At 56.9% G+C, this 27,734-nt stretch overlaps 1 protein-coding gene across 4 annotated transcripts in view; it reads right to left on the reverse strand.

Moving 5' to 3' along the window:
* Positions 1-767: 767 nt before the first annotated feature.
* RARA (retinoic acid receptor, alpha) overlaps positions 768-27,734 on the reverse strand; it is a 43,599-nt gene continuing 16,632 nt past the window's right edge. For 2 of the 4 annotated variants that reach the window (XM_012661599.1, XM_012661592.1), the window contains exons 2-9: positions 23,210-23,752; positions 8,582-8,730; positions 7,147-7,288; positions 5,018-5,178; positions 4,566-4,742; positions 3,009-3,213; positions 2,109-2,267; positions 768-1,474 (exon numbers count right to left, since the gene is read on the reverse strand). In XM_012661599.1, the coding sequence (XP_012517053.1) occupies positions 1,257-1,474; positions 2,109-2,267; positions 3,009-3,213; positions 4,566-4,742; positions 5,018-5,178; positions 7,147-7,288; positions 8,582-8,730; positions 23,210-23,387 (1,389 nt within the window). In that variant the 5' untranslated portion in view covers positions 23,388-23,752 and the 3' untranslated portion in view covers positions 768-1,256. Of the gene's footprint in view, positions 1,475-2,108; positions 2,268-3,008; positions 3,214-4,565; positions 4,743-5,017; positions 5,179-7,146; positions 7,289-8,581; positions 8,731-14,418; positions 15,111-23,209; positions 23,753-27,734 lie in introns of those variants that run through there. The other 2 variants (XM_012661606.1, XM_012661611.1) reach the window with 2 other exon arrangements.

The following is a 27,734-nucleotide window of genomic DNA, read 5'->3' on the forward strand; positions in this document are numbered from 1 at the left end:
AGAAAAATTAAATCTTGTTCAACCTGGTGTGTCCTACAGATCACAGTATTCTACTTGATCCTATAGATCAAATAGAATACTATGCACACAGGAGACACTTAAAAGTACATTTATGTGCCTTCAATCAATAATATGCACGAGTCTTAAAGAAGCTTTTCCAAAAATACCCTGTAGAAGGGAAGAAGACAATGATCCCAAGATAGGAAGCATGTGATGGAATATTTAAGAAAACAGTGATGACACAACAAAGGATAATGCTGACACTATTAATACTCTAGTGTGGCGCAAGGGGGAACGATAAAATTAGGCCATGTAAAAGCCCTATAACTTGGGCTATGCTTGGAATTACAACTGTTCCTCTGAACCTTTGTATTCTTTACATATTGTGAATTTATCAAATGACTCTTGAAAACTAAGATCACCCTTAAAAGCAAAAAGTTGTAAAGCTCTGAATTGGGGGAAGGGTGTCACAAAACCAAACTTCTTTCTTCTTTGAAATGCTGAGTGAAAGTACTCTAACTGGACTAAAGTGGACTACCAGTCTTTTACTCTTTCTTTGATGAAAACTTTACCATGCAACCACAGAAGACACAAAATTCATCAAATGCAGTCAAGTAAATGCAAGTATCCTTTAGCGAAAGAAAAATCTTGTCTTGGACTTTTCTTTTCTCATGTCTCCCTTTCCCACTTGTTCAAATGCCCAATTTGACTTGATGGGATGTTCAACCCATAAAAATTAAAATAAAAACAAAACCAGCGAGAATTAATACCTGGGGGTTGGTACGGCAGGGTATGTACAAGGGGAACCCCCACCCCTAGCCCACCCCTCTGTCACCAACCAAGGCAGCGGGGAGGCTGAGGTTCCCCAGCTGGGGAGCAATGGCTTGTGAGTTCTGAGGACAGGGAGCCAGGTCCCGGCGTTTGCTGGTGATGAAGATGTGGCGAGGTGGGCAGAGGGGTACCTTGACGAACACGAGGCCCCCAGGCCCCACCCTGAGGCCCAGGACCAGGGGCCCTCACTCAGTTCACGGCCTCGGCCCCTGACGTCAGACCAGGCTGCGGGAGCGGGCAGTCCATCGAGGGCCCAGGCCCGTCCGGGGAGTCGCTGCCTCCTCCCTCCCATCCCCCAGGGAAGGTCCCCCTGTACTGTCTTGGAGGACAGGCGGGGGCAGGGCTGGCGGGGGTCGCATGGTCGGTAGAAAGGCAGAGAAAAGCCGGGGTGTGGGGCGAGGGCTGTGTCCATGTGGCGCAGGCGGTCACGGGGAGTGGGTGGCCGGGCTGCTTCTGTTGGAGCTTGGGCTGAGGCTGGGGCTACAGCTGCCTGGTGGTGGGGCCAGGCCACCCCCTTCCCGCCCCCCGCCTCCCGGCTGTCCGCTCAGAGTGTCCAGGCCCTCTGAGTTCTCCAGCATTTCCTGGATGAGAGGCGGCATGGAGCCCGGGATCTCCATCTTCAGCGTGATCACCCGCTCAGCCCCTGCAGGAAAGGAGGGGCAGAGGTCAGCACGCCGGCCCACTCTCCCGGCCGCAGCAAGCCCGGCTCTCGGAAGGACGGTCCCTGGGGGTGGGAGGATCAATGCTACCAATATGTCAGCATCCACCAGACACTGAATCTGGGACCCAGTTCTTTGACATAAGCCAGCTTTCTTAAGCCCCCAAGTCCAGGGCCTTGTGGCAATGGGGCAGAGTGGTTCTGACCTCTGGCACCAGCATCAGACTCCCTGCCTGGGTTTGACACTGGGCCCTTCCTCTGTGCTGTGCATTATCCTACTGACACCTCTGTGAACACCACCATTATTCCCATTCTCAATGGGAAACTGAGGCTCAGAGCTCTCAAGTGACCTGCCCAAGGACACACACCCATGAGGACTGGTTCCAGAGCCATGCCCTGAACTACCATGCAGAAGTACCTTAGGGCACACAGGCAGGAGGTCACCTGGGCATGGTGGAGTTTTGGGCCCTTAGTCTAGACACAGATGGGAACAGGTTGAGTCCAGACGAGTGTGTTGGCCTGGCAAAGACATGGGGCGCTGTCTTGGATGTGGGGGGCCTGGCCTGGGCACGGACAGCGGGTCCTGGGTCAGAGGCACCCTCCGCTCTGGGAGCCTCACCCTTAGCACTGATGCTTCGCAGGTCTGTGATCTTCATCAGCATCTTGGGGAACATGTGCGGGCGACTGGGCCTCCGTTTCCGCACGTAGACCTTCAGCGCCTCAAGCAGCGGCTCCTGCAGCATGTCCACCCTGTCCGGCTGCTCCAGGTCCTGCCGGTCTGAGGAAGCAAAGAGCCACCCACTGAGCAGGGGCCCCTGCCAAGCTGAGAACACAGCTGCAATCCCAGCTTTGGCCACCGGGGGGCGCGCTTGTCCAGGCCGCAGCACAGGCGGCCCAGCTGGGTGGCTCCCCAGGGCAAGCGGGTCTGAGCTGCTAGTGGGACAGAAGCCCTTAAATGTGGGAAAAGAGGAGGTGGGGGCGGGGTTACCCAAAGCCCTCCCTAACAGCCCAGTTAATGGGATGAAACCCCCAAACACAGGCAGTGCTGCCCCCAGACAGAGGAAGGATTCCCAGACAGGCCACCCACTCCCACCTGTTATTATGCTGGAAACAGCATGACGTGGCAGAAATCGCAACAATAAAATAATAAAGGCAACTAACATTTACTGGGCACACTGCACATTGTTACCACCTTAATTCTCCCATCAACTTTATGAGACAGAGACCATTATTGGCCCCATTTTAAAGAAACAGAGGCTCAGAGAGGTTTAGCAACCTGCTCAAGGTCGCACAGCTGGCCAGAAATTGAACCTGGTGGTTCTGACCCTCAAGCCCTCACTCAACGCCCCTACCAGGAGGGCTGCCCAGAAAAAGGGAACAGGAGCTCAGGCCCCCAACACCGCTGCCTTGCTGCCTGGCTGCAGACCAGACACTGCCCTCTGCGCCTCGGTTTTCTCCTCTGAAAGCCAGGGGCTGCACCCCCACCCCGTGCCTGGCCGCCAGCCCCAGCCCCACCCACCTCCACAGATGAGGCAGATGGCGCTGAGCAGCCCAGTCTCAGCATCGTCCATCTCCAGGGGCAGCAGCTGGTTGGCGAAGGCAAAGACCAGGTCGGTGAGGGGGCCGAAGCCAGCATTGTGCATCTGGGTCCGGTTCAGGGTCAGCCCATCCGAGAAGGTCATCGTATCCTGCTCGGGCGTGTACCGCGTGCAGATCCGCAGGATCTGGGTGCAGAGGACACGCAGGTTCAGGGACTAAGCCCCAGCCACTCCGAGCACTCCTGCACCGGCATTCCCCAGGGGACCACCTGGCAGGCAGCCAGAGCAGTGCTGTCTGATAAATCTTCCACAGTGATGGAAAGGTTCTCTGTCTGCACCATCTAATACGGTAGCCACCAGCCCCATGTGGCTACTGAGAACTTGAAATGTGGCTAATGCAATTGAGGAGCTGAATTGAGTTTAATTTTAATTAATTTAAATTTAAATAGTCACACGTGGCCAGTGGCTACTATACTGGATGGTGCAGGTCTAGGTTATCCTGCCTCCATGCAGAGAATTTAGAGGGGAACTAGAATTTCCAGGAGACAAAGAACGTGATAGACTTATGTGTACAGTTCCCAGGATAGGGCACACAAGAGGAGCTCAATAAACGAGTACCAGCTCGAACCGTGCCGAACCCTGACCGTGCCTCCTGCATCTGGGGCGTGGGGGTGGGACGCTGCACACTTGTGCCTCCCACACCTCACCCACCTCAGTGTGCGATCAGAGGTACCCCACAAGGAAATCCACCAAATCCCAGGCTCCCTACCCTGGAAGGGGCCCAGAGGGAACAGGTAGACTAAGCCTTGTCAAGGATAACAGGGACAACAGTCCTTCTTCCAGCCTTGGCTTTGGCAGTTCCTGCCACTTCTCCCCACTCCCCATCCCCCACCCCCTGCACCTGCCACCACCTCAGGCTGACCAAGTGCCCTGCAGTCCCCTGAACCCAGCATGGCCTCACGGCAGCACCTTCCACCTCCTGCTCCTAAGTTAGGGACACCCTCTCACCTGCCCCTTCTATCAACCCCTAGGTGCCACCTCCTCTGGGACCCAAGCAGTCAACTGCCCTCCTCCCATCTCCAGCCAACATTTATCAGTTTTGCAACCTCTGTTGACTTATCTGTTGCCTCCACCACATGGAAGGTTTCCAAGAGGGGATGGTCTTGTGTTCACCTCTGGGTTCCTGACACCCAGCTCAAGGACTGGCCAGAGGGTCCTGGGTGACTCTTTATTACAGACTAACTGGATGGACAGGTGGGTGGGTGGCTGGATAGAGATTCACCGGTCGGATGGAGAAAGGGTGGATGACTCGCGTGCAGGGGAACAGGTGGACCACGCACACCTGGGTGCTGAGTGACTAAGCGGACAGGTAGACAGGTGGACAGGTGGATATATGGGGAAGAGAAGAGTGGTTATATGGGAAGTGAGCATTTGGACAGGTCAATTCCAGGTGGACATTTAGGAGGGTGGCTGCTGGCTGGAAGGATGTCTACCAAGGCACAGGGGCAGTGCCCAGGGGGCAGGGTGCAGACCCTCACCAGGATGTCCAGGCAGGCAGCCTTGAGGAGGGTGATCTGGTCGGCAATGGTGAGGGTGGTGAAGCCGGGCAGTTGCTTGGCAAACTCCACAGTCTTAATGATGCACTTGGTGGAGAGTTCACTGAACTTGTCCCAGAGGTCAATGTCCAGAGAGACACGTTGTTCTGAGCTGTTGTTCTGGGGGAAGGGGCAGAGTGAGGGCCTTCTCCTCCACAGCACCCCTTCCCGGCCGGGCTCCACCAGCCCCACAGGCCTGCCCTCTCCCCCCTGCCTTCACTTCCTGAGAGCTCCTTGGGAGGAGGCAGCAGGAGGAAGGAGATGAAGGGAAAGGGGAGGATGTGGAGGCCCAGCAAGGGCTGAGGAGTGAACTCCTGGCAGAAGGGGTGCCCCGGGGGGCAGTCCTGGCCCTGTGGCACTGGGCACAGCCCACCAGCCAGGCAGGGGAGCCATACCGTAGTGTATTTGCCCAGCTGGCAGAGGGCAGGGAAGGTCTCCTGGTGCGCTTTGCGCACTTTCTCGATGAGCTCCCCCACCTCCGGCGTCAGCGTGTAGCTCTCAGAGCACTCGGGCTTGGGCACCTCCTTCTTCTTCTTGTTTCGGTCGTTCCTCACAGCTGTGGAGGGCAGAGAAGCAGGTTAGAGGGCAGCTGTGGGCAGCGCTCTGTCCCCAGGCCCCAGGTCCATCCCCAGCATGAACTCTTCTCTCCAGAGAGCTGCCAGCTACTAGCTACTGAGGAGGTCACCCCAGCTGGGAAGCACGCGCGCACACACACACGCACACGCGTGAGCAGACGGGGCATGGCCACATGCTTCAGCCCTCCCTGCTCACCCAACCCACACACCAAGTTCTGCCCAGAGGCCCTGTGACCACAGCTGTGGCCTGGAACACGCACCCCCATGGCCGGCCGCACCGCCGCCCCCCTGTACGCCTACTCCAGCCCACACTCCAGGTGTGCGTCGCCCTCCTCTGCGTTCTGCCTCCTGCCCCCAGAAAGGACCTGCTCCTGCCTCCACTCAGCCATCCTGGCAGCAGTCTCCCTGGGGCTCCCTGGGACTGGCTCTGAGCAGCTCCTTAGGCAGGCGGGGAGCAGGCTCCCCAGCCGGAGAGTGGGGGGCCGGCGGGAGAATCTCTCGGCCCATTAGCTGGGGAGCTGACAAATCACCAGGGGCGCTGAGCCGCACACACCACTCGGCTTTAAAGAAGCGATGGGGTCGTTACCAGCCGATTATCCCAGACACACAATCACTCACAGGGCCGGTGGTGGCTGCTGCTGACGCGGGAGGAAGACAGGGTGGGGGGAGGGGGCCCGGGAAGGGGGTAGCTGGCATAATTTGGAGATCACTCATGTCGATTCTGCAAATTCAATAAAGTGCAGGGGAGAGAAGGGAGAGGGAGAGGGAGAGTGGGGGGATAATTTGGGAAGAGAAAATTGCAGCTGTGACAAGACGTTTATCATTCAGAAGCTTTAATTCTATTGAAATGGCAGCTGCTCAGCTCCAGGGCACAGAGCAGCCGGGAGAGGGGGAGCTGGCGGTGGGAGGGAGAGGGGGTCCCCACCCTGGTCCTTCTGCCAGAGAAGGTGGCACACACAGAGAGAGCAGGAGGTGAGGGACCTTATGCAAAAGGTTCCAGGCTGGCAGATCCCAAGTTGCTACCCACTGTGCAGTGGCGAGCCACCACTTTCTGGGCGCAGGACAAGGCACCCTCTAGCCTCCTGAGGCAGGATACTCCAGGTCCCTTCCGCTCCTTTCTGGGGCTCTTCATGCATGAGTCAGAACCATCTCTCCCCATGCTCGCTCCCCACTTCCCTCTTCACTGCCCGCCCCACAAAGGGCTAGGGGGTCCTGCAGCCCCCTCCCCCACCCCATCCCCCAAGGCTCAGGCTCCATGGCAACGGCCACGCAGACAAGGAGGCGTCTGTCAGCGTCATTTATCTCTGACATCATCAATCACCGGTCACCACGGCAACACCCATGATTCAACACCAGAGGGTCTCCCTGTCCAGTCTTTCCCTCCCTTCCTTCGTTCAGCCTCAGCTGGGCCCAAACTGGAAACCCCCACCTCGTCTGGGATCTGAGAAGTCCCAATTCTGTCTTCTAACTCCAAGTCCCAGGCTTAACCAGACAATGGCTTCTGGATCCTTGTGCCAGCCCCTCAACACACATAAATCCCAACCTAGCACCCCTCAAAGTTCAGACCCCTCCCCTAAGACACACAATGAGAAGGGGCTCAGGTATGCCTCAGTCCCACGCCTGAGCCCCGCGGGGCCTGGGAGAAAGCCATCCTGGGAACAGACACACATGCACACGTGTGCAAGCTCACACAGCCAGACATGCACACACAGGAACAGTCACATGTATGCTGTACCTGAGCACCGACCTGCACACCGCAGACACGCAGCCAGACAGGTCCTGACAGCCACATGCAAACCATCCTGAACCACAAGCGTGCACACCACAGCATCTATGCTCACATGTGTGCACACACATCCACAGAGCTCTGCTCCCTGGGCTGCTAGGAGCACCTTGGGCCCCACCTGGGCCAGGGCTCAGTCCCTGGCCCCCGGCCCCGCAGCACTCACACTCCTTGGACATGCCCACTTCGAAGCACTTCTGCAGCCGGCAGTACTGGCAGCGGTTCCGGGTCACTTTGTTGATGATGCAGTTCTTGTCCCGGTGACACGTGTACACCATGTTCTTCTGGATGCTGCGGCGGAAGAAGCCCTGGGAATAGAGGGGAGGGAGTCAGGTCACCCACACCCACAGTAGGGATGGTGCCCAGCCCCGGGAGAGAGGGTCGGGCCAGCTGCTGCCCCCAAGCCTTTGCCCAACATCTACCTAAGCAGGCCAGAAAAGGTGGGGAGAATGAGAAGGATCCTCCTCAGAAGAATCTCAGTACCTCCCTCCATGCTGCAGGGTGGGCGGGAGTCTTCCCCCACCCTGCACCCACACACCTGACTTCTCCCTTCTAAGGAAAAGGACCCCAGGGCTGCTCGAGCAGGAAGGCATGGGGCTACACAGGAGGGAGACAAAGGTCTGGAACCTACAGCCCTGAACTCAGAACATAGGAAGAGAAGACAAGCAGGAAGAGGCCAAGAAGACAGACACACAAGCTGGCCAGAGAGACGGAGGTGCACAGGCACACTCACACACGCTCGGGAGCAAGGAAGAAAGATCCACCAACCAGAGATGTGCACTCACCACTCGCAGAGACAGACCCAGGCTGGTCAGGGGCTCTTCATACAGGTTAACCAGAGAGAGAAACCAGGACCAGCCAGGAACAACCAGACAGGATAGACAGATACACAGCCTGGGGCCTTGTGCTTTGCCCTTGACCTTTGTGCCACACCTGGGGATAAGCTACTCCAGGCTGAGGGGCAGCCCAGAGCCCCAAGTCCCAAAGCTGTGCCTTTCTGAGCCCCAGTCTCTGAAGGACGAAACCAGTACAGAGGCTCAAGCCCTAGGGGAGGAGGAGAGGCCAGGCCAAGCTGCTGAGAAGGTCCAGCTACATCTGCACCCTGAAGCCTAACCTGAGGGTGGGGGAATCCAGCCAGACACCAGGGAGCCCACAGCCTGGGCAATGAAGGGGAGGCCAAGGCAGGATGCCTGTTCCTAACTGCCTCCTGCCAGGCTGCCATGGCAAGGTTCAGGCAGGGCCGCCCGGGGCAGGCCTCCTGGGTCCCCAGCCAAGAGCCTGTCGGCAGCCAGCTCACCATAGCAACCTGGGCAGCGGTGGCAGAGCGGGCGTAGGCCCTGCCAGCTGGAGGATGGAAACAGGGAGAAGAGATGAGGTAGGAGGGGACGTCTGGTTTGGGGGAGCCCTGCTCATCCATGGCAGAGGTTCTCCAGCAGGCGTCCCTTCCTCCTCCAAGGCTGCTACCAACTTCCACATAGAAACAAGACCAGCAGCTTCAGGGACATCCTCCTACCCGCAACTATATACTCCCAGGAAATGGCAGTGGGGACATGCCATTTACCCAGTCAAGACTACCCTTCCCAGTGACCCCCTGGACTCACCTTGCAGCCCTCACAGGCGCTGACCCCATAGTGGTAGCCTGAGGATTTGTCTTGACAGACAAAGCAAGGCTTGTAGATGCGGGGGAGGGGAGGTGGTGAGGGTGGGCTGGGCACTATCTCTTCCGAGCTGCTGCTCTGGGTCTCAATGGCTAGAGAAAGAAGAAAGGAGGGGGCAGTTAGAGACCCAGGTCACCATCCTTAATACCGTGCCCCGCCCTGCCTCACGGTCTGTCCCAGGAGCCTCTCCCAGCCTCCCCATCGCTGGCAGGATTCAAACCGTGGAGCAGGGACGTCTCAGAAAAGTTGGGACTCCCCAGCCAGACTCCGGGAAGGAGGCTGCCAATGGAGCCTGCCGCACCCCACCACTCCTATCTCCCCGGGACTCCCACCTTCACAACCAGAAAGACCAGATTACACACCAGCAGATTTGCACGTGTGCCACGACTATACTTGGGGAACTGGGGTGGGAGTTGGACTGATTCCAAAGCCCTGCCCCTGGGCAGCCTGGCCCCCTTCTCCCCCAAGTTAAGAAGGAGTTAAGGCCTGAAGAGGAGGGAGGGAAGAGGACAGAAGCTGGGGCAGAGGAAACTGGGGTCAACAGGATATTCAAAGGCAGCCACTCCCCCGCCCCCTCTGCTTCCGCTCCCCCCTCCACTCCTTTCTGCCAGCAGCCACAACCCCTCCTCCACCCAAACAATCCCCTGGCCAGGGACCCACCACAGGGTGTGCAAAGAAGAGTCACAAATGTTGGGGCACAGCAGGCAGGGACTCCCTGGGATGGGTAGGGGGACCCTCTGGACACAGAAGAGTCCCCCCTGGCCCCAGAAGCCCATCATTCTGGGTATCCCTGTCTGAGCGGGGAAGGCATGACAAAGGGGGTCTGTTCCTATCAATGCTCTGTCTGTCTGGCCTCAGGAGTATGTCCGGGTTACTATCCCCTCCCCTCCTGCTATTCAGCTCCAAGAGGGCAGCCAGGAGGGGTGACCCAGCCAGTAGGGGCAGCCCCCATTGGCCAAAACCTCCCTAGTGCATGGCTCCATGCCCATCGCTCCAGGCAGAATAGGCTGGGCTGGGTGGGAGCTGTGTGTCCCAAAGCCCAGGCAGCCGGGGGTGTAGGGTGCTAGATAAGAGCTACAACCAAGGCAGATTCCCAGATTCCCAAGGGGCTGCCTAGCATCCTCCTGAAGCTCTTGCCACATTCACTTGTCCGAGGGCAAGGATGGGCAAGGATGCCTCCCTGAGCAGATATGTCCCTGCCTCTTCCCAAACTCAGAATCCTACCTAACCCTATCCCGAACTCCGGCATGTGAGGTTCTGGCATTTTCCTGGCCCAAGCACCTTACAGCCATGAGTCACATGGCCCCCATGTCCAGGCACAGAGGAAGGAAGTGTGGGCACGCTGAGGGCTGGCTGTGTGCTACCACCCTCCCCCTTACCTGCAGACACCAGGGGCTGCCAGGCAGCTGATGACAGGGAACCAGGTCAACAACCTTGGCAGGGCTTTCCTGGCTCTTAGTAGGGCCTGGGCACCAGTTCCCTGGTGAGCCTGCTGACCAGCACTGCTTAGGCCCCAGGTCCCCTCCCCTGTCCAGCGATCGGCCCGAAGCAAAGGGATCATCCATGTCCACACCCCTACCAGTCCGACAGACTGTTCACTGACCTCCCCCAGCCCTCTGTTCCTCACCCGAACACGAACTGCCCTGGCCTGGTTTTCTCCCACCTCATTCTCCCCAGGCCAGACGAGCAAATCAGACAGGCCAGAGGCCAGAGAACAGCTGCTGGGGTAGGGGGGCAGGGTTGGGGGGCCTGGAGGAGGCCAGGAGGCAGAGGGGGTGAGCCACAAAGGAGCCCTTTGTTGTACTAACTTTTTCCAAGACGTAAAAGCAGTAACAATAGACAATCCAGACTGGTGGGGGGATGTCAAGGACAAGGGGGTGTGGTGGTGGGGGGGTCCATGGCCTAGAATCCTGTTCAGCATTCCAACAAGCAGAGGAAAAAGGCATTGACCTCTCCTCCCTCCTAATCCACCCTTTGCCCTTGGCCCTGCCTCTCCCAAGGTCCCACCTCTAAAGTGAACCAGACTGGAGAGGGAGCCAGGACTGAAGGCGCTTTGGGTAAGGAGGGGGGGGGGGCAGGCAGATGGGCATGGGGAGACACGGGATACTGAGATGAGGGGCAACAGCTCTAAGGTCAGGGATGGACTAGAGGGGCAAAGACCCATCAAAATTTGGAACTAAAGCAAAGTCCAGAGTGTTTATAGAACTGAAAGAATGTGCTTTTTAAAATTATTTTTTGGCAGGAGGGGAAAGATGATCCGAGGCAGGGGCTACAGTTTGGGCTGGGTGAGGCCTCCTTTCAGCCCACCCTACAGGGCTGGCTGCCTTTCAGGCTGTAACAGACTACACCCTTACCCCAGCCCCACCTGTCACCCAGGTAACGCAGATCTGAGGTTTCCTGCTCTGCCCTTTGAACCCAGAGCTTGAGGCCCAGTCCCCACCTCTCCAGGCCTCTAGCCAGCAGCCTAGGTGAGGTAGAAGGACCGAGGCAAAGGCATGGGGGACTTCAGGACCCTCACAGCCTGTGCAAGTTAGGACACAGCTATAACTCCCTGCACACACAGGTGGAGGAGGAGGGACTGCCCTGGCCGGCCCCTCCCCACTAACCTCCCTCCCCAGAGGTCCCAGCCCACAAATCTCTCCTCTTCCTGCAGAAGGACTCAGAGGGCTGGAGAAGGACCACACCTTCTCGGCTCAAAGTTCCAGCGCCCAGCCAGGGCTGGAAGCAGCCCAGGAAGCCAGGCGTCCCCTCCCGCCAACGCTGCCATGGTGCCCCTCCCTCGTTCCCCCATCCTGGTCGGGCGGCACAGAGCGCTCTGGATTCCCCACGCCCCAGAGCCGTTCGTTCGCAGGCTCGCACAAGGGGCCGGTTTCCTGGAGGAGATCAGCAGGAAATCAGCCGGGCTCCTGGCCAGCGCTCCCCTCCCAATCCAGCTGGCGCCCGCTCCTCCTCGCAACCCCTGGGGACGGTTGGGGAGGGGGTGCAGGGCCCTCTGTACCGCCCTTCCTCCTCCTGAGGAGCGGGTGGGAGTAGCTCCGGGTGTAGCGTGCGGCAGGCTGCGGAAGAAGGCCCCTAGCCCAGCCTGCCTGATAAGCATCTCTCCCCCTCCCCCCACTACGGGCATCCACGTGCTTCACATTCTTGGACGTCTGGGAGCAGGCGGAGGCGTGAGTAGCGGAGATTGGTGGGGGACAGATGGGGAGCCACATCCTGTGCACCCCTTGTCCTCTAATGCACCGAAATTGGGACTCTGGGGAGGGAGGCAAGATTTCCCTGGGTCCTGCAGGACCCAGGAGACCACCTCCTCCCCACAGCCAACCTGCTCTCTCTTCCCACCTTCCTTGGAGGTGAAGGGCAGAGTGGAGAATTGGCCAAGAAGGGGCTGGAAGGTGGGTCCAATCACGAGAGGACCTCCACATACCAAGGGGTTCCTTCCGAGGAGGTGATATTGGCCCCATGTCCTCTAGACAGGGTCTGGTCACCACCCTCAGACTCCAGGTCTTTCTGTGCCTCAGACAACCCCCACACCCGTCACTCCCAACCCACAGCCTTGGGACCCGAGTCCACTGACACCCCACCAACATATAGACACCCCTCCACTCCATCTACGGGAACTGGGAGCCCAGGCCTTTAGGTCTACCCCACCCCATACCGAGTGGGGGACAGGTCGCCACTTCTACACGTCCACTGGTTTGGGGCACTGCAGGGCTCACAAAATCCACCAAATCGACCGCCTGTCAGACTCTGATCCCCCTCCCCCGCTCTAGTTCTGGGCCAGGAAGAGCTGAGCTGTCCCCATGGACTAAAGAAAAGACAAGGGCGGCCGGGCGCGGTGGCTCACGCCTGTAATCCTAGCTCTCTGGGAGGCCGAGGCAGGCAGATTGTTTTGAGCTCAGGAGTTCGAAACCAGCCTGAGCAAGAGCGAGACCCGTCTCTACTAAAAATAGAAAATAAATTAATCGGCCAACTAAAAATATATAGAAAAAACTAGCCGGGCATGGTGGCACATGCCTGTAGTCCCAGCTACTCGGGAGGCTGAGGCAGAAGGATTGCTTGAACCCAGGAGTTTGAGGTTGCTATGAGCGAGGCTGACGCCATGGCACTCACTCTAGCCCGGGCAAAAGAGTGAGACTCTGTCTCAAAAAAAAAAAAAAAAGAAAAGACAAGGGCTAGATCCAAGGTCTCAAATCCCAGCTTCCCTCCCTCCAGTCCTCTGGAGAAGGTGGTCAAGGTGGTGGAAGGGGTGACCCTGGCAGCCCTGCCCCAATTATCCCACTGGGGGGGACCTTCCTCCAGCACTGGGAGAATGCGAAGGATCCTGGTGTAACCCTCTCACTCTCTCTTTTTCCAAAGTCAACGGTCTGCTGCTCACACCCTCCCTCCCATGTCTTCAGCCTCACAGCAGATTCAGCCCCAGGGGTAAGGGTTGGGGGGGGCAGGACAATAGGAAAGGCTGGGGCTGAGGTGGCTCTGGGAGGGCAGAGGTGGGCTGACTGTCCACCTCAGGTCTCTCGAACAAGAGGGGCTTTGGGTAGGGTAAATCCTTTGCCTTTCAACCTTCTCCAATCTGCCAGGCCCCTAGAGACCCACTCCACACCCTCCTCCATGGGAGGCGGGAGGAAGGCAGCAGGTTGAGAGAGTGGGAGAACCTTCAGGAAGAGCTGAGCCCAGAGCAGGGTAGGGAAAGAAACCGCAGCCATCCAACAATAACCCCCTAGCGCCTGCTCCCACCCACCCAGTATACACAGCCTTATAGCTGGGCACAAAAAATGCCCAGGTGTGCACCCTGGGCACTCACAGCACCTGAGTGTGCGTGGAGCCCCTCCCTCCCAGAGGAGCCTGAACCCAGGCAGGGGGCAGCAAGAAGAAAAGGTGATCAAGCTGCCAGGATGAGAGGGTTCTCATCAGCACCCCTCTTAGGAAGGAACGGTCCAGGCCCTGGCCCTATCCCCAAGTGAAGGCAGGGTAACAAAAGGACTTGGTGGCGGGGTTGGGAGGGGATGCAGTCCTCATTTCCAGAGCAGCCCCAGACCCACAAAAAACAAACTCATTCCTCAGAGAACAAACCAGATTAGGACTGGGGGAGAGGAATTCTCCAACCAGAGCAACTTCTCCCTTCCATTCCTGGGGACAGAAGCCTCAAAGTGTCAGGCCAGGACAACCCCAAGATGGACCAAGTGCCCCTCCCCAAGATTTAGGATGGCAGCCAGGTAGGTGTCTGATGAAGTTGCCCCTTTCTGCCACACCCCACTGTCAACACCAAAAAGCACTCCCCTAGCACCCACTCTAGTGAAACAGGGGCTGGAGGCAGCAGCTGGCACACAGGAGGGGGTTCTCCCTCAAGCTTAGGCAGGAGTGGGATCTCGGGAGGGGGTCCCTCCTCCTCTGAGTAGACAAGCCCTCAGACAAGACCTTTACCCCACCCTCCTGCCTACTGTGAAGCTATTGGATTCCAAGCAAGAAGATATAAATTGGGGGCAAGGGGCTTGGGCTTCATTTCCTCTGGAAGAAGTGGAATAAGAGATGAAGGAATGTGTCCTCAAAGAAGGAAGCTGAAAGTTCCTCAGCCCTAATACAACAGAAGGAGCACCCAGGGTTACTGGAGGCGGGGGTCCAATTGTCCAGCAAGGACGCCCAAGTTGCAGGAAGAGACACATGGGCTAAGTGAAGGGTTAAAGATCAGACCCCGGAATGTCCCCGGGCTCGCATCCCCGGGTAAGAATGGAAGCCAACCGCCCACCCTCACCCTTACAACAGCAAAGGGAGAGGCCAGTACGTACAGTGGTTTGAGCCATTCCAAAGCGGAGTCCGGAGCGGGGTGGAGTAGGGACCAGAGGCGGGGAGCCCCTTCTCCGGGAGCAAACAGGCCCGGTTCTGGTTATAAAAATCCACCACTAGGAAGGGGTTGGGAGTGGGGGTGAGCCCCCCCACTTCCACACTCTCGTACATCTTCCCCCGCGAAGACAAGAGGTCCTGGCGGGGAAGTCCTGCGCGCTGCCCCCCTCACTCAGCCGGCGGCGCCATCGGAGCAGAGCAGCTGGGAGCGAGGGGACCCTCGCCCCGACTGGCCACCAGGGCAAGGGGGCGCCCCCTGCCCTGAAGTCCCCCACGTCTAAGTCCACCGGACGCTCCGCCAGTCCGGGAGAAAAGCGGGGAAGTTGCGTGTGCTTGGAAGCGGGGTTCCTCGGCTCTCGCAGAGAACGCCCGGCGGGCCCTGGGCACTCAGCGTCTTCCCCTCGAGGGGGCTCCACTCTCGAGTCTCATGGTGTCCGAGGCAGAGTCCGGCGGCTCCCCAAGTCCGCAGGCCAGGGGCGGGATCAGCGCAGGGCGGGGGTGGGGGGGTCAACGAGCACTTCCTCCTCCCCGCCGGGGCTCCCGGCTTCTCCCGGGCGAGGATTACGGGCGGGGGTGGTGACCCCCGCGGCTCCGCCTCCGCCAGGCCCCGGGCAGCCGGCGGCTCGCTTGGTCTCCGGTGCCGCGCGCCGCTGCCCCCCCACCCCAGGCCAGCGCGCCCCCCTCCCCAGCCCTGCGCGCCCCCTTCCCCTGAGGGTCCCACCCCCTTCTCTCTGCCCCGCCCCGTCCAGGCGCCGCCCCTGGCTTAACCCATTCCCCGCGGGTCTGGCGGCAGCGAGCGAAACGCTGGAAACCGAGACGGCGAGGCGGCATGTGGACAGGCAAGTGGGGGGAGCCTGAGAAGGGGGAGGAGAGAAGAGAAGGAAGGGCAAAGGCACCAGAGGAGGAGCACGCAGAGTGCAGACTGAAGCAGGGTACGGGGAGAGGAGGGGGCTGCGGGCGAAGGGCAGGACGGAAGAGGGGCGGGCGTCTTCCCCCATCCCAGTTCCGGTTCCCAGCCTCCCCCGTGGTTTGGTGAATCCCCGGCCCAGTGAAGCCTTGGCACGGGAGGTGGCGAGGCGTGGAAGAGGGGGGTGGTCCCGGTGTCCTCCCCTTAGCACACACCCCCACCCAGGCCGGACCTCATTTGCCTAATGCAATGCGGCTGAACTCTCGCTGAACTCGCCCGGCGGCGCCTCACCTCCGGGTGACCCACCCACCGCTGCCCGTGACATCACCCGCTCGCCAGCCTGCCCGCGGGGCTCGCCCGCCGGCCCCTTGCCCGACTCGGCCGGGCCAGCTCTGGCGGAGACGCTGAGAGCGGCCGCAGGAAGACTAGGGCTGCGGCGCGTGTGACCAAGTGTCAGCGCCACGAACGCGGCGTGCCGGGTGTCCGGGGTGTGACAGTGGGCAGCTTGAGCGCTGTGTCGGATTGAGACACCCGGCTTGTGTCATTGTCTGTGACATCATGTGTGACTCGGGCCGCCGGAACCCGACGCGGCAGCGCTGGTGCTGTTGGCACAAACGCAGCAGAGGGGGCTCTCCTCCCCACGCTCCGCGTGCTTCCGGTGAGCAAACCCCGCCCAGGGTGTCTCCCAGCTGGGGATCGGCCCCTGCTGCGCAGTCCAGCCCAGGAGAGATCAAAGCAGGGTCTGGTGGGTCTGGTGCCTCCCAGCTGACCAATTCATCCCGGAAGCCCTCGGGATGCCTGTTTCATTGGAAGAAAGGCCTAGCTTGGGTAGGTCCCTAGAAAGAGGGGATACCCCTGGAGGAAGGGGTATCCTACCCTGCTTTCTAAAAGGAAGGGATGGAAATTTACATGCTACCCAAGGATATTCTTCTAGAAGCCTGGTTCTTTATATATGTTGTCATTTAATTCTACAGCAACTCCAAGAGATAAGTTTTACAAATAAACAAAATGAGGTCTCAGCAAGGCTATGTGGGTTGTCCCAAGATCACACTACTAACATAAAGGATAGAGCCAGTATTTGATTTTCTGCTGCCAAAGCCCATGTTCCCACCAAGCCAGGCCAATTCAAGAAAAACTGTATTTTCTGAGCGCCTCCATGTGGATACCTTGGTGAGCTTGCCCCTGTAGACCTTAAGAAGCAATAGCCATTAAGCAAATAATAACAAATATATACATATTTAATTGCAAACCGAGATAAATGATATTATGATACAAGTTTAGTGTGCTCTGAAGGAGAATTAACATAGGTACCTAGTTTAGGTTGAACTGAATTAAGAAAGAACTCAAATAAAGCAGAGACTTAAAGAGTAAAAGCTTAGAAGTTAATTAGGCAAAGAGCAGAAAGGACTGCAGGCCCGGTAAAAAAAAGAGCCTGTGCAAAGGTCCTGGGGTTACAGAAGTTGGTGAATTCATTCAAGGAACTGACAGCAGATTAGGAAGGATGGAGCATAAAATGCAAGAGGGAAAGGTACACAAGACTAGGCTGGAGAGGTGGGCTAAGGCCCCACCAGGAGGGCCTAAAGGCCTCAATAAAGGCTTTTGGATTTTATCCTAAAGGCAAGCAGAAGCCATAGAAAAGTTCCAAGCAGAGGAGAGGCAAGAACTGATTTACAGTGTAAAAAGATCTTTTCAGCAGCTGTGTGAAGAATGAATTATAGGAGGACAAGAGAGACCCGTTAGAAGCCACTGCAGCAGTCATGGTGGCTTAGCCTATGACACTGGCAGTGCTGATGGACAGAGGAAAGTGGATTCACCAGAATTTTTTTTTTTTTTATGAGACAGGGTCTCACTGTGTCACCCAGGCTGGAGTGCAGTGGCATAATCAGAGCTCACTGTAACCTCAGACTCCTGGGCTCAAGCAGTCCTTCCGCCTAAGGTGTGAGTCACTGTGCCTGGCCTCACCAGGTATTTTAAAAGTAGACTCAATGGGAGGATGGGAATGAAGGTAGCAGAGAGGACTCTCTGATGTGCAGCTTATGCAAGAGTGAAGTTCCTGAGACTGCAAAGTAGAGAAGTCCACCAGGCTAGCACAGGTGGGTGTGGGGCTCTGAAGTAAAGTCAGGGCTACAGATGGAATGCTGGGGTCTGACGCAGGGATGCAAGTCTTGACAGTGGATGGGACCACTGGGGAAGAGAAGAGAGTGCTTCCATGCTCTTGGTATCTTTCCTCTCAAATGATGTTGCTCCTGGGCACCAGTGGCATGCTAGGCTCTGTGCTCATAGCTTCAAGGTGCTCAGGGACCTGAGACTCTGTCCCTGCCACCAAAGATCTTGTCAGGAAAAGATCTCCCAAATGATTACAGTTCATGACAGGAACATTGGAGAAGTAACTTCATGGTAGAGAGACGAGTATTGTAAAAATAAATAAGGACCCACAGTCATACTAAGGAGGGAGGGAGAGTGTGGCAAGGAAGGAAGAACATCTGTGAATGTTTCTGGGAAGAGATGGCATTCAAGATGTTTCTTGAAGGATGGATATAGGATTTCTGGAGATAGCGAGAAGCTAGAGAGGCCTGTTCTAAGCAACAGCAAGGTCATGAGGCAGGTCAGAGCAGAACCCAGTGTCCTGGAGCAGTGGGAGAAGAGGGACAAAGGAAGGCTCCAAGCAGTAGCTGGGGGTGGGGAACCTCCGGTGGCAGCTGTCTACAGGCCTGAGGGCCCGTCCTGCTCAGCCTTATTTCCATCCAGCTCCTTCTCAAGGCTTGTGCTTAGTAAGCCCTCAGCAGGCGTGGGTTGAACTGGCCCCTACTTGTGCCAAGCAGGGATCCCTACTGTCCCCAACCCCATCTGGAGGGGATAATAAACAGGAAATGATGAGACCAATGCCAGGTGGACACTGGGTCCCATACAAGGTGGCCATCCCCCAAGACAATGCCCAGCTCCACCCCATCCCTCATCATCCCTGTCCTTGCAGGGTACTTGAAGCTAACCAAGACCCTCACCAGAAAGCATGTCACCATGGCCCAAAAGCAACTCACCCAACCAGGGACAGACTAGAAGTCTTGCTTTAAAGAGGAGGAAACAGATTCAGAGAGAGGTTGGGTGACCTGCCTGAGGCCACACAAGAAAAGTTGTCCTTTAAGACTTGGGGGGCGGGTGCTCTTGGTCTGTGAGCTGACTGAGGTTTCAAGCAACCCAGAGGTCAAATTGGGGAGGGGAGGGCCTCTATTTCTGGCTTTATCAGGGCTGAGTGGCCTCCAGTCTACCCTGGGAAACCCAACTCACTGGCTGTGCCCCTACTCCATGAAGGGTGTGGAGGAGGAAGGCACCACCCTGAAATGATTTAGAGAAGGGAACCACTTCCTCTTCCCGCAGACACTACCCCCCAAAGGGCAGTCAGGGCCTGCACTGGCACAGCTCCTTGGGCACACATCCCCAGGCACAGGGTGGACACAATGCCTTGGGCCCTGACCCGCCCAAGAGGAAGACAGGCTTCCTTCCCAGGGTCCCCTCCCCCAGTCCATGCTGGGATGCTGCCCTGAGAGGGCTTGTGCATTATCCTTGCTGGGAGATAAAAGGTAAGGGGCCCCATTTTCATTTAAAACCCCAAGTAATGATCTGTTGGCTGACTCTGCACTTTGGACTACAGGAAAGGCATTGCTAGGCAGTACCCCTCCCCCTGGGCTGTCCCTCCTATTGTCCAGGGAAAGAGTGGGAAGAGAGGGAGGATGCACAGACTGCAAAGGGGAGGAAGAGGCAGAGAAGAGGAAGAAGAGAAGGGCACACCCCTCTCCTCTGCAGTGGCCTGCAGGGCTCACCCAGACCCTCAGGCCATTCCCCAGTCGCTAGGCACACACAAATGTGTGGACTGGAAATCTGGAGCCACCCTTTTGGGGCTCCCATCCCTGGCTCCTCTACTGATTGCTTCCAACTTCTCCACCCCACTCATAAATTGAAACAAAATAAGAATAAGAACTGTGGCTTTTACACTCTGTTCCTTCAGTGCCTGTGTGAAGATGGGAGGAGGGTGCCCACTGAGCTCTGCAAACTCCCATGGGCTGCAGCAGGCAGATTTGGGGGGTAGGGATGGGTGTGAACAGATTGTATCCACAACTTCCAGGACAGGATGGAGTTCTGGCCTAGGCCTCTTATCTCTCTTTCCCTCCAGCCTTCAGGATCCAAAACAGAGTGGGGGGGAGCGGCGTGGCTTGGGGGGGGGGGGGGCACCTTCCCTACGCCCCCTACTGGGGGAAGGCAGGAGGTTCTAAGGCAAAGGCAAGGCCTCAGCAATGGGGGAGGCAGTTCAACATTGGCACTAACCCCCACTCCCTATCCGCTCCTCACACCCTGGAGCACCCCCCACAAACCTCTCCCAAAGCTGCCTATCTGGATGGTGGAAAACAGCCCAGCTTTGCCATCTTACAGGCCCAATTCCGAGCCAAGGTCCCTTAACCTCCCCCAGCACCGTTTCCTGGGTGTAAATGCAGATAATGTCTCTCTCCCAGGATTGTAGGGTTTAAGATTTGTAAAGCACAGATTAAAGTCCTGACACACAATGGGAGCTCCACAGATGTTAGCATCCCATTCTCTCCAGCTCCCATTTACAAAGGGCCTAGGTCCCAAGACACCATGTCACATGCAAGGCAGGGAGCTAAGTGCATTAGTCGATGATCTTGCCTAATTCACATCCCTCTGAGGGGTTCTGGTAATATCCTTGTTTTACAGACGAGGAAACATGCTCAGAGAGGTTGTCAGCACATAGTAAGTGGCACAAAGGTCCAAGTTTTAACTGTGAAGCCTGCCTACTCCACAGCCCCAAGTCAGACCCCTTTCCCCGTGGAATTCGTAGGGTGAGCAACAAAAAAGGCAGATTAGCTCTCCTCTCCAGCCTAGAAGAGCTGTAAGAAACAGAGATACTTCCCTCCCAAACACAACACAATCTACACCCCTTACCCACTCTGTGTCCTAAGTCACACTCCCTCCCGCCTCAGCAGCAAACAAGCTGACACCCCCTCCCCAGCTCCAGATCTGATTCTCCCAAAACACATTCACCTCTCACCCAGTGTACATAAGCCATTAATCCCCTTCCCAACAACACATCCAACCTTGACCCCCCTCACCCCTAAAACACACACAACCCTGACCTTCCCCATAATGCACACAGAATCCCAAACCTCCACAGTAAACACTAGTCCTCAGAGATCAAGCCCTAGGGGCTGGCCTGGGGGGAGGGGGGAATCCCTGTACTATCTCTGGGGCTCCCACCCTGGCTCCCTGGGAGACTATAGGAGGACAAATACCCACCCCTCCCCACAGTGACCTGGAGAGGATTTCTGTCGTCCCACAGGCCACTAGGTCTCTGAAGGGCACACCCAGGCCACCTAAGGCACTGCCTCCTTCCCACCTAGGGAGAGGGATGAGGGGGTAGGAAAGAGCCAACACTTTCAGGGAATGGGAGGAGGGAGCCTCATCAGTGAGGTTTCCTACAAAAAGGGTGGCAGAGGACCAGAGCATGTGATTGCTCCCTGCAGGAACGGAGGGTCACTGATTTCTACCTCTCTTAGGAACTGCCTGACCCCCAGGGCCAGCCCCATGCCAGCAGAGGCTAAGCTGCCTCCATCTCTGAGGCCAGGCATGTCATGCTTTCCTGCCAAGAGCTGAGGAGCTCTAGTCACCAGGCACCTCAGCCCTGCAAGAGAAGGAGGGAGGCCGATGGTCACGCCTCTGGTCCCAGAGCAGAGGAAGGTCAGGGAGAAGCTCAGACGCTGGGGGTCCGGATAGGAAGATAAGTTGTTGTTGTTTACTAGGGAGGGGGGAGGAGCAGAAAAACCCACAGGCTCACACAGGGAGGGGGCAGGAAGGGGGCATTGCCTAACCTGGGTGGGGAAAGCCAAAGAAGGCTACACTGCCTGAAATGTGGGCACCCCACCCTGAGGAGAGAAGGTTACCAGGGTGGGAAGCCCTCCCCACCCACCTCTAAGAAAGAGGAAGAAGCTTGCAACATTCAGGGCAGGGCAAAGCATTCGCTCAGTCTGGCACAGGACGGGCACAGGACGGGGCCAGAGCCCGGCCCCCACCTCCAACCAGCTGATGAGTCCAGGCTCCAGGTGGACAGAGTGTCTGGGAGCTCTGTTCCCATCACCTGGGGGAGGACAAGTTGTCCATAGGCACCAGGTTACAGACCCCCAACTCCTCCTTCCTTAAAAATCCCACTAGCCAGAAGCAGACACTCTTCTAGCTCCAGTGACCCAAGCTCAGAATGTGAATCCCAGTCCCTTCAAATACAGCAAAAATTCCACACAGATACACCCACCCATTCCCAAGCAACCCTGAACCCCAAAGGCCAGCCTCCCCCCATCGTTAGCATAGACTAAAAGACCAGACCAGAATCAGGGTCCCCAGACTCTGTCCACCTCACACTACTACATGAGGTGGAAAGGAGAGAGGGAGGAAACAGATGAAGGTCTGAGAAAGGGTATCAGGGAAACCGAGGCAGCACCTGCCTGCTCCCTGGCTCCAGGGCATAAAGACTAGGGGGCATAAAGGAGCACAGACATAACATCCCTGCTCCTGGCGGCCGGGGGGACCTGGGAGGGAGGGGGCTGTGGCAAAGCCAGAGGAGGCGATCCAGGAAGCAGTGGTGGCGGTGGGCAGCCAGCCAGTGTGGGCAGTGAGGCGCCCTGCCAGGGCCTGCCCCAGGGACAAAGAGACTCCCTGGCTCCGGGGAGAGGGCGCTGCCCCCACACCAAGAAGGGGGCACTGACCCAGCCCAGCCAAGCGCTCAGGGCAGTGGTGCCAGGCAGTTTGCCAGTGGCCGTGGGAGGGGTGGTGGGTGCCCGGGGCAGGGCGTTCAGTCCCTGCTGGCCAGGAGAGGTGGGACACGTTTCCCAGGTCAGCAGCTGACCAGTCAGCCAGCCAGCCGGCCATGGCCCATTCTGCTGCTTCCACCCCCTCCCACCCCAGGCCAGGCCCTGGCTCTCTCCTCCCCCCAGCCCTGGCCTGGCGCCCAGCTGGGCCCTGGGGGCCAGAGTTACTGTAAGCGGCCTGGCAGGCCCCAGCCCTGGACTCTGCCAGCTGGCCATAGCCGCCGCCACCTCCCACTACCTGGCTCAGCCAGCCGGGGAAGGCTACTAAAGACCCCTGCCTAGCCAACGGGTGACCCCCATGGCAGGGGGCAGAGGCAGAGGAGAAAACACAGACCCTGCCAAGACCATGCATGCATCCAAGGCCAGAGTCCAGGCCGAGCGCCCCCTCCTGGGATACTCTATCAACTGGGCTAGCCTGTGGGTCCCTCCCTATCATCCTCCCCACAAAGGGAAGCACATCCTAGCATGGCCAGAGGTGGAGCTGGCAGGGAGAGAGAAGGGGGTTCCAGCCAGACTACCTCTACTCCTTCAAGCCCTCTGAGGCACTAAGTGGGGGTGGGGCGTGAGGGGGCGCTGCTCTCACCCTTGGCAGAGCTGTCATTTCCACCAAATGTCGAGAGGTTTGTTTACCTGCCTCTGGCCTCTGTGTCCAGTCCTTGGAGCTATTTATAAGGCCCTCAACAGCAGAGCACAGGAGAGGGCTGCAAGGAGCACTGCAGGCCAGAACAGCATGGTTTCATCTCTCTCTGCCTCCCCCAACATCAAACACAACCACCATGATCAGCCTACAAACTGTGGGGCTTTCATCCTCAAGACCCCCAAATCTTTGCCCCCTCAAATGGAGAAGACCTCGCTGCTCACTGTGGCCGCAGTAGAACCAATGTGCCCAGAGCCCAAGCCCTGAGGCCTGCCACCCTCCACAGTCCCCTCCCACCAAGCATCCCCCAACACCAAGAGACTTACTGGCTGGGGATGGTGTGCTATATCCACTAACTGGAAGCTGGTGCTGGAGGGTGGTCAGAGCGCCTGGCGGGGAGAGTCCACCCAGCATTGGGGGGAAGAAGAAGGCGTAGGGGGGCACTGGGTACCCATTGAGGTGCCCGCCCCCAGGTGTCGGGCAGGAGCTGCTGTTGCTGGCCATGCCAAGCAGCCGCAGTCAGAAGGGCAGGCAGACAGTCTGGCAGGGGGCTCTGGCAGGCTTCAGGCCGCCCCTCCTCGGAGCATGAGGCCTGGGCCCAGAGGGGGTTTGGGTGGTCAGCCCACCCCCCCTTCTGTCCTGGAGCTGCTGTCCAAGGAGGGTAGGCTAATCTTGGCCTCCTGGAGCCCCCACCCTAGCGGGGGGCCAGGTGGGTTGGGGGACGTCTCAAGAGCTGGTCCTTTGGTCAAGCAGTTCTGTGAGCTGGCACTTTCCCGGGAAGGTCCAGAGCTGGCCTTCAGGGCACCAAAAAGGATGCCACTCCTAGATGGGTCCCGGCTAGGCGGCTGGGGGGGCCATGTCCTGTGATGCTGCAGAAAGAGGAAAGACAGGTGAGTGGGCACTGAGGAGCAGGCACATAGGCATTCCCCGTGGAGCTCCCCAACCTGGGCTGCCGGAGATTTTCCCGTGGCACCCAGCTGAGCAGACAGCTGGCACCATGCCTGGCTGGCAGAGACAACCTGGGAGCAGGGCCCAGACACTGCTGGGGGTGACAGGATAGTACAGCCAGGCTGGGAAGACAGAGACAGAGCCCAGAATCTTGGAGGGCCTCTCACCCACAATCCTGAGGGGAAAGGGTCCACAGTGCCACCCCAAGGGATCACTGCAGCAGAAGCAGGCAGCTGGCCCTCCTTCCCCAAGGGGGGTTACCTGAGGTCAAGATGCAGAGAACGTGTGCTTGGGGGGAAGAGGGAGGAGGAGGAAAAGCCGCTTCCCTAAAGCATGGGCACTTCTCAGAAAAATGACTCCTAAGCTGGGGGCCCCTCTTACACCACTTCCCCCCCCCAAAATTGAAGCCCCAGCACCCCAGATGAGTTTGTCCCACAGGCCCTGGGAGGAGCTCCATTTACATACACACAAATAGGGAAATGGGAACCAAGGACTCCTAGGCACCCCCTTCAATGCTTAACAGCAAGGGACAGGCAATGTAGGAGGGCAGGGACTGCCCAGGAAGCCTCCTACCCCCAAGCAATAAAGGGGCAAGAGAGATTGATCTCAAGAGTTCACCCACATACTTCCGTCTGCAGAAGCAAAACACATGGAATGGGGTGGGAAATGAAAGGTCAGATGCCCCTCTCACCAGTGTGTACACAAATCCACACCCTGTTTGAGGAGCTGGGACCAGAGAATATGCACAGATAATACCATGTGGTAGAGAGAGACAGAGATGAACCCAGAGATTCCAAGACACAGTGAGACAGGCAGCAATGAGAGCAGAGAGAGAACACAAGAAACAGATCCACAAGACGATGTTTCATATCCATTCTGGGATAGGCTATACATAAATACATAGATATGTATTTATATATGAATATATATATATACACACATGAAAGACACAAGAAAAGAGATAGACAAAAAGAAACATGGCCAGTCAAAACCACAATGAGATACCACTTCACACCCACTAGGATGGCTACAATCAAAAAGACAGACAATAACAACTATTGGCAAGGGTGTAGAGAAATTGAAATCCTCATACATTGCTGGTTGGAATGTAAAATAGTATAGCTGCTTTAGAAAACAGTTTGGCAGTTCCTCAAAAGGTTAAACATAGAGTTAGCATATGACCCAGCAATTCCACTCTTGGTATCTTCTGTATCTACCCAAGAGATATAACAACATAAGTCCACAAAAAGACTTGTACACGAATGTTCACAGCAGCACTATTCATAATAGCCAAAACGTGGAACCAACCTAAATGTCATCAACTGATGAATGGATAAATAAAATGTTGTATATCCATACAATGGAATATTATTCTGCCAAAAAAAGGAGTGAAGTACTAATACTACAATATGGATATTCCTTGAAGACATTATGCTAGTTACAAAAAACCATATATTATATGATTCCATTTATATGAAATGCCCAGGATACACAAATCTATAGAGACAGAAAGCAGACTTGTAGTTACCAAGGGCTAGGGTGTGGATTTGAGGGAAATGGGAAGTGGCTGTTGATAGGTATAGGGACTCTTTTTGGGGTGATGAAATGTTCTAAAATTCACTGTGGTGGTAGCTGCACAACTCTGTGAATATACTAACATCACTGAGTTGTATACTTTAATGGGTGAGTTTCATGGCATGTGAACTCCATCTCAATAAAGCTGTTTTTAAAAAACAGAAGAAAAGAAACAAGGCCACAGAGACCCAAAGTAAGAACTGTCCCTTTCCAACACCCTTCATCCCCAGCCCCCGCCGCAAGCTCAGGACATACCAGGTTCCAAGCTCCAAGTCTCAGACTCCAGGCTCAAACCTGGAGTCCAGGGGACATGCACATGGCCAGCATTTGGCTGAGGATCAGGCCTGCGATAGGGGAGTTCCTGCCAAGGCCACTATGTAAGAGGCCAGGACTTCTGGGCCCAGCTGGGCCAGCCAGTCAGCCTGTGTTGAACTGAGGGAGAGAGGGAAGGAGGAGAGGAGGGGACAGGTACTGGCTAGGGAAGGGGCAGTTACACCAGGAGTAAAATCTGGACCTTGTTAATTAAGATAATTTTTACCGTTACTCATTATGACAACCATAGGGCCTCTCTCCTTGCTCCAGAATGAGGTGCCCTCTTCCCTCCCCAGGCCCCTGCCAATTCCCTCCTAGGCTGAGAGGGCTGACGTCAAAGGAACAGGGGCTCCACACCCCTGTGGGGCCCCGCACAATGGGAACTTGAGCTGGGGGAGCTAGGCAAGGGAAGGAGGGGCTGGCTGAACCTCATAGGTGCCTACAATTGGACCCTCACACACAAATACACACCACACACTTGCAGAAACTCATGCACGCAGGTCTATAGAAAACATCTGGGTGGGCAAGAGCACACTTGCAGCCCAGCCTGTGTGTGTGCGGGCACGCATGTAAGGAGAGGGAACCTAGAGATACCATCTCTCCACACCTGGGCTCCACCACACAATGAACACAGTTCAGAACTTGTGTGCATGGGCCCCAGTACACAGCTCCCCAAAGACACACAACCACAGCCCCACAGTTTCCCAAACTGCACATTCCCTGGTCATTACACAGCAAGGATGGCCCCTGAACGTGTTTCTTCTGCCAGAAGACACTCTGAGACCATCCCTGGGGGCCCAGCCTATGTACAGCAGCCTCCACAACACACACCAGAGTCCACAAACACTCATGTAGATTCACATCCACATGAGGTGAGGCCCAGGAGGCAGCTCACCCAAAGCAAAGCCTCCTGAACCAAGGCTGAGGCCCAGAAAGCCAATTGTTACAGACCCCAGGCATCCTGACCCAGCTTTTGGAGGGTGGGGGATGGGTTCAGTCAGTCCAGCCTAGACCTTCTGGAACCCACCCTTGTCCCCAGAAAAGAGACAGAATTAATGCTTTAACTCTGCCCCTGAGGAGTTTGAAATTGGACCAAACTTCAACTTCCCCAAAGATCCCCCCACCCCCCACCAGCCACAGGTATATACTCCAGGGTGAAGCTGGAAGGCCTCCCCCACCCCATGTCAGAGCCTCCAATATGCTTAACCCAGCTCAGCCTGCAAACAGCAGTGCAAAGTTACTCAGCTCCCTGGGAAGGGCCTTGAGCTGCAGGAGGGGGTAAAGGTCACAGAACTGGGCCAAGGGCCAGGCAGACCAGGAAACAGGCATGGGCAAAGGCAGGGATGAGGAGGGTGGAGACAAAAGAGCATAGGTCCTGCCTCAGAAGGTCCTCCAGGAGCCACGACTCTCAGGGAGACACCTGGGCCCCAGCCCCCTGCACCCAGGGAGGGGTAGAGAAGGCCCTGTCAGAGAATCGAAACCAGCACCAAAGAGAGGGAAAACAAACCACCCACATCCAACCTCCACCCTATGCCAACCACCTCCACTGCCCACGGGTACCCTCCCCTGAGAGAGAGAGAGAGAGAGAGAGAGAACCACAGACCCACACCTCTGATATACTGAGCCTAGCCCAAGCACAGCAGAAGAAAGGGTGGGGGGCTGGAATGCCTGCAACCAGCCATGCACCCCTGCTTGCTGGGGCCTCCTTCATCCCTAGAAGGCGTCAGCATCCCCTCCCCAGTGTCAGGCGTCTGTAAACTACCCACTGGATATACCCCAGAGTCACACACCTAGAGAAAAAAGTGAGAGCTGCCTGGGCCACAAAGATGGTAGAAAGAACCCAAGGTCTGAAGGGTCAAATCTCAGCTCTGCCACTCTGGCTGACCTTACACAAGTCACTTAACCTCTCTAAGCGTCTGTTTACCCGCCTGTGAGCTGCCTACCTCAACAACTGGTTGTGTGATTTAAGAGAGGAAGTCCTGGAAAGCACCTAGCCCAGAGCCTCCCATCCCCCCC

This window comes from Propithecus coquereli, unplaced genomic scaffold (assembly GCF_000956105.1).
Source record: "Propithecus coquereli isolate 6110/MARCELLA unplaced genomic scaffold, Pcoq_1.0 Scaffold119, whole genome shotgun sequence".
Classification (NCBI taxonomy): Eukaryota; Metazoa; Chordata; class Mammalia; order Primates; family Indriidae; genus Propithecus; species Propithecus coquereli.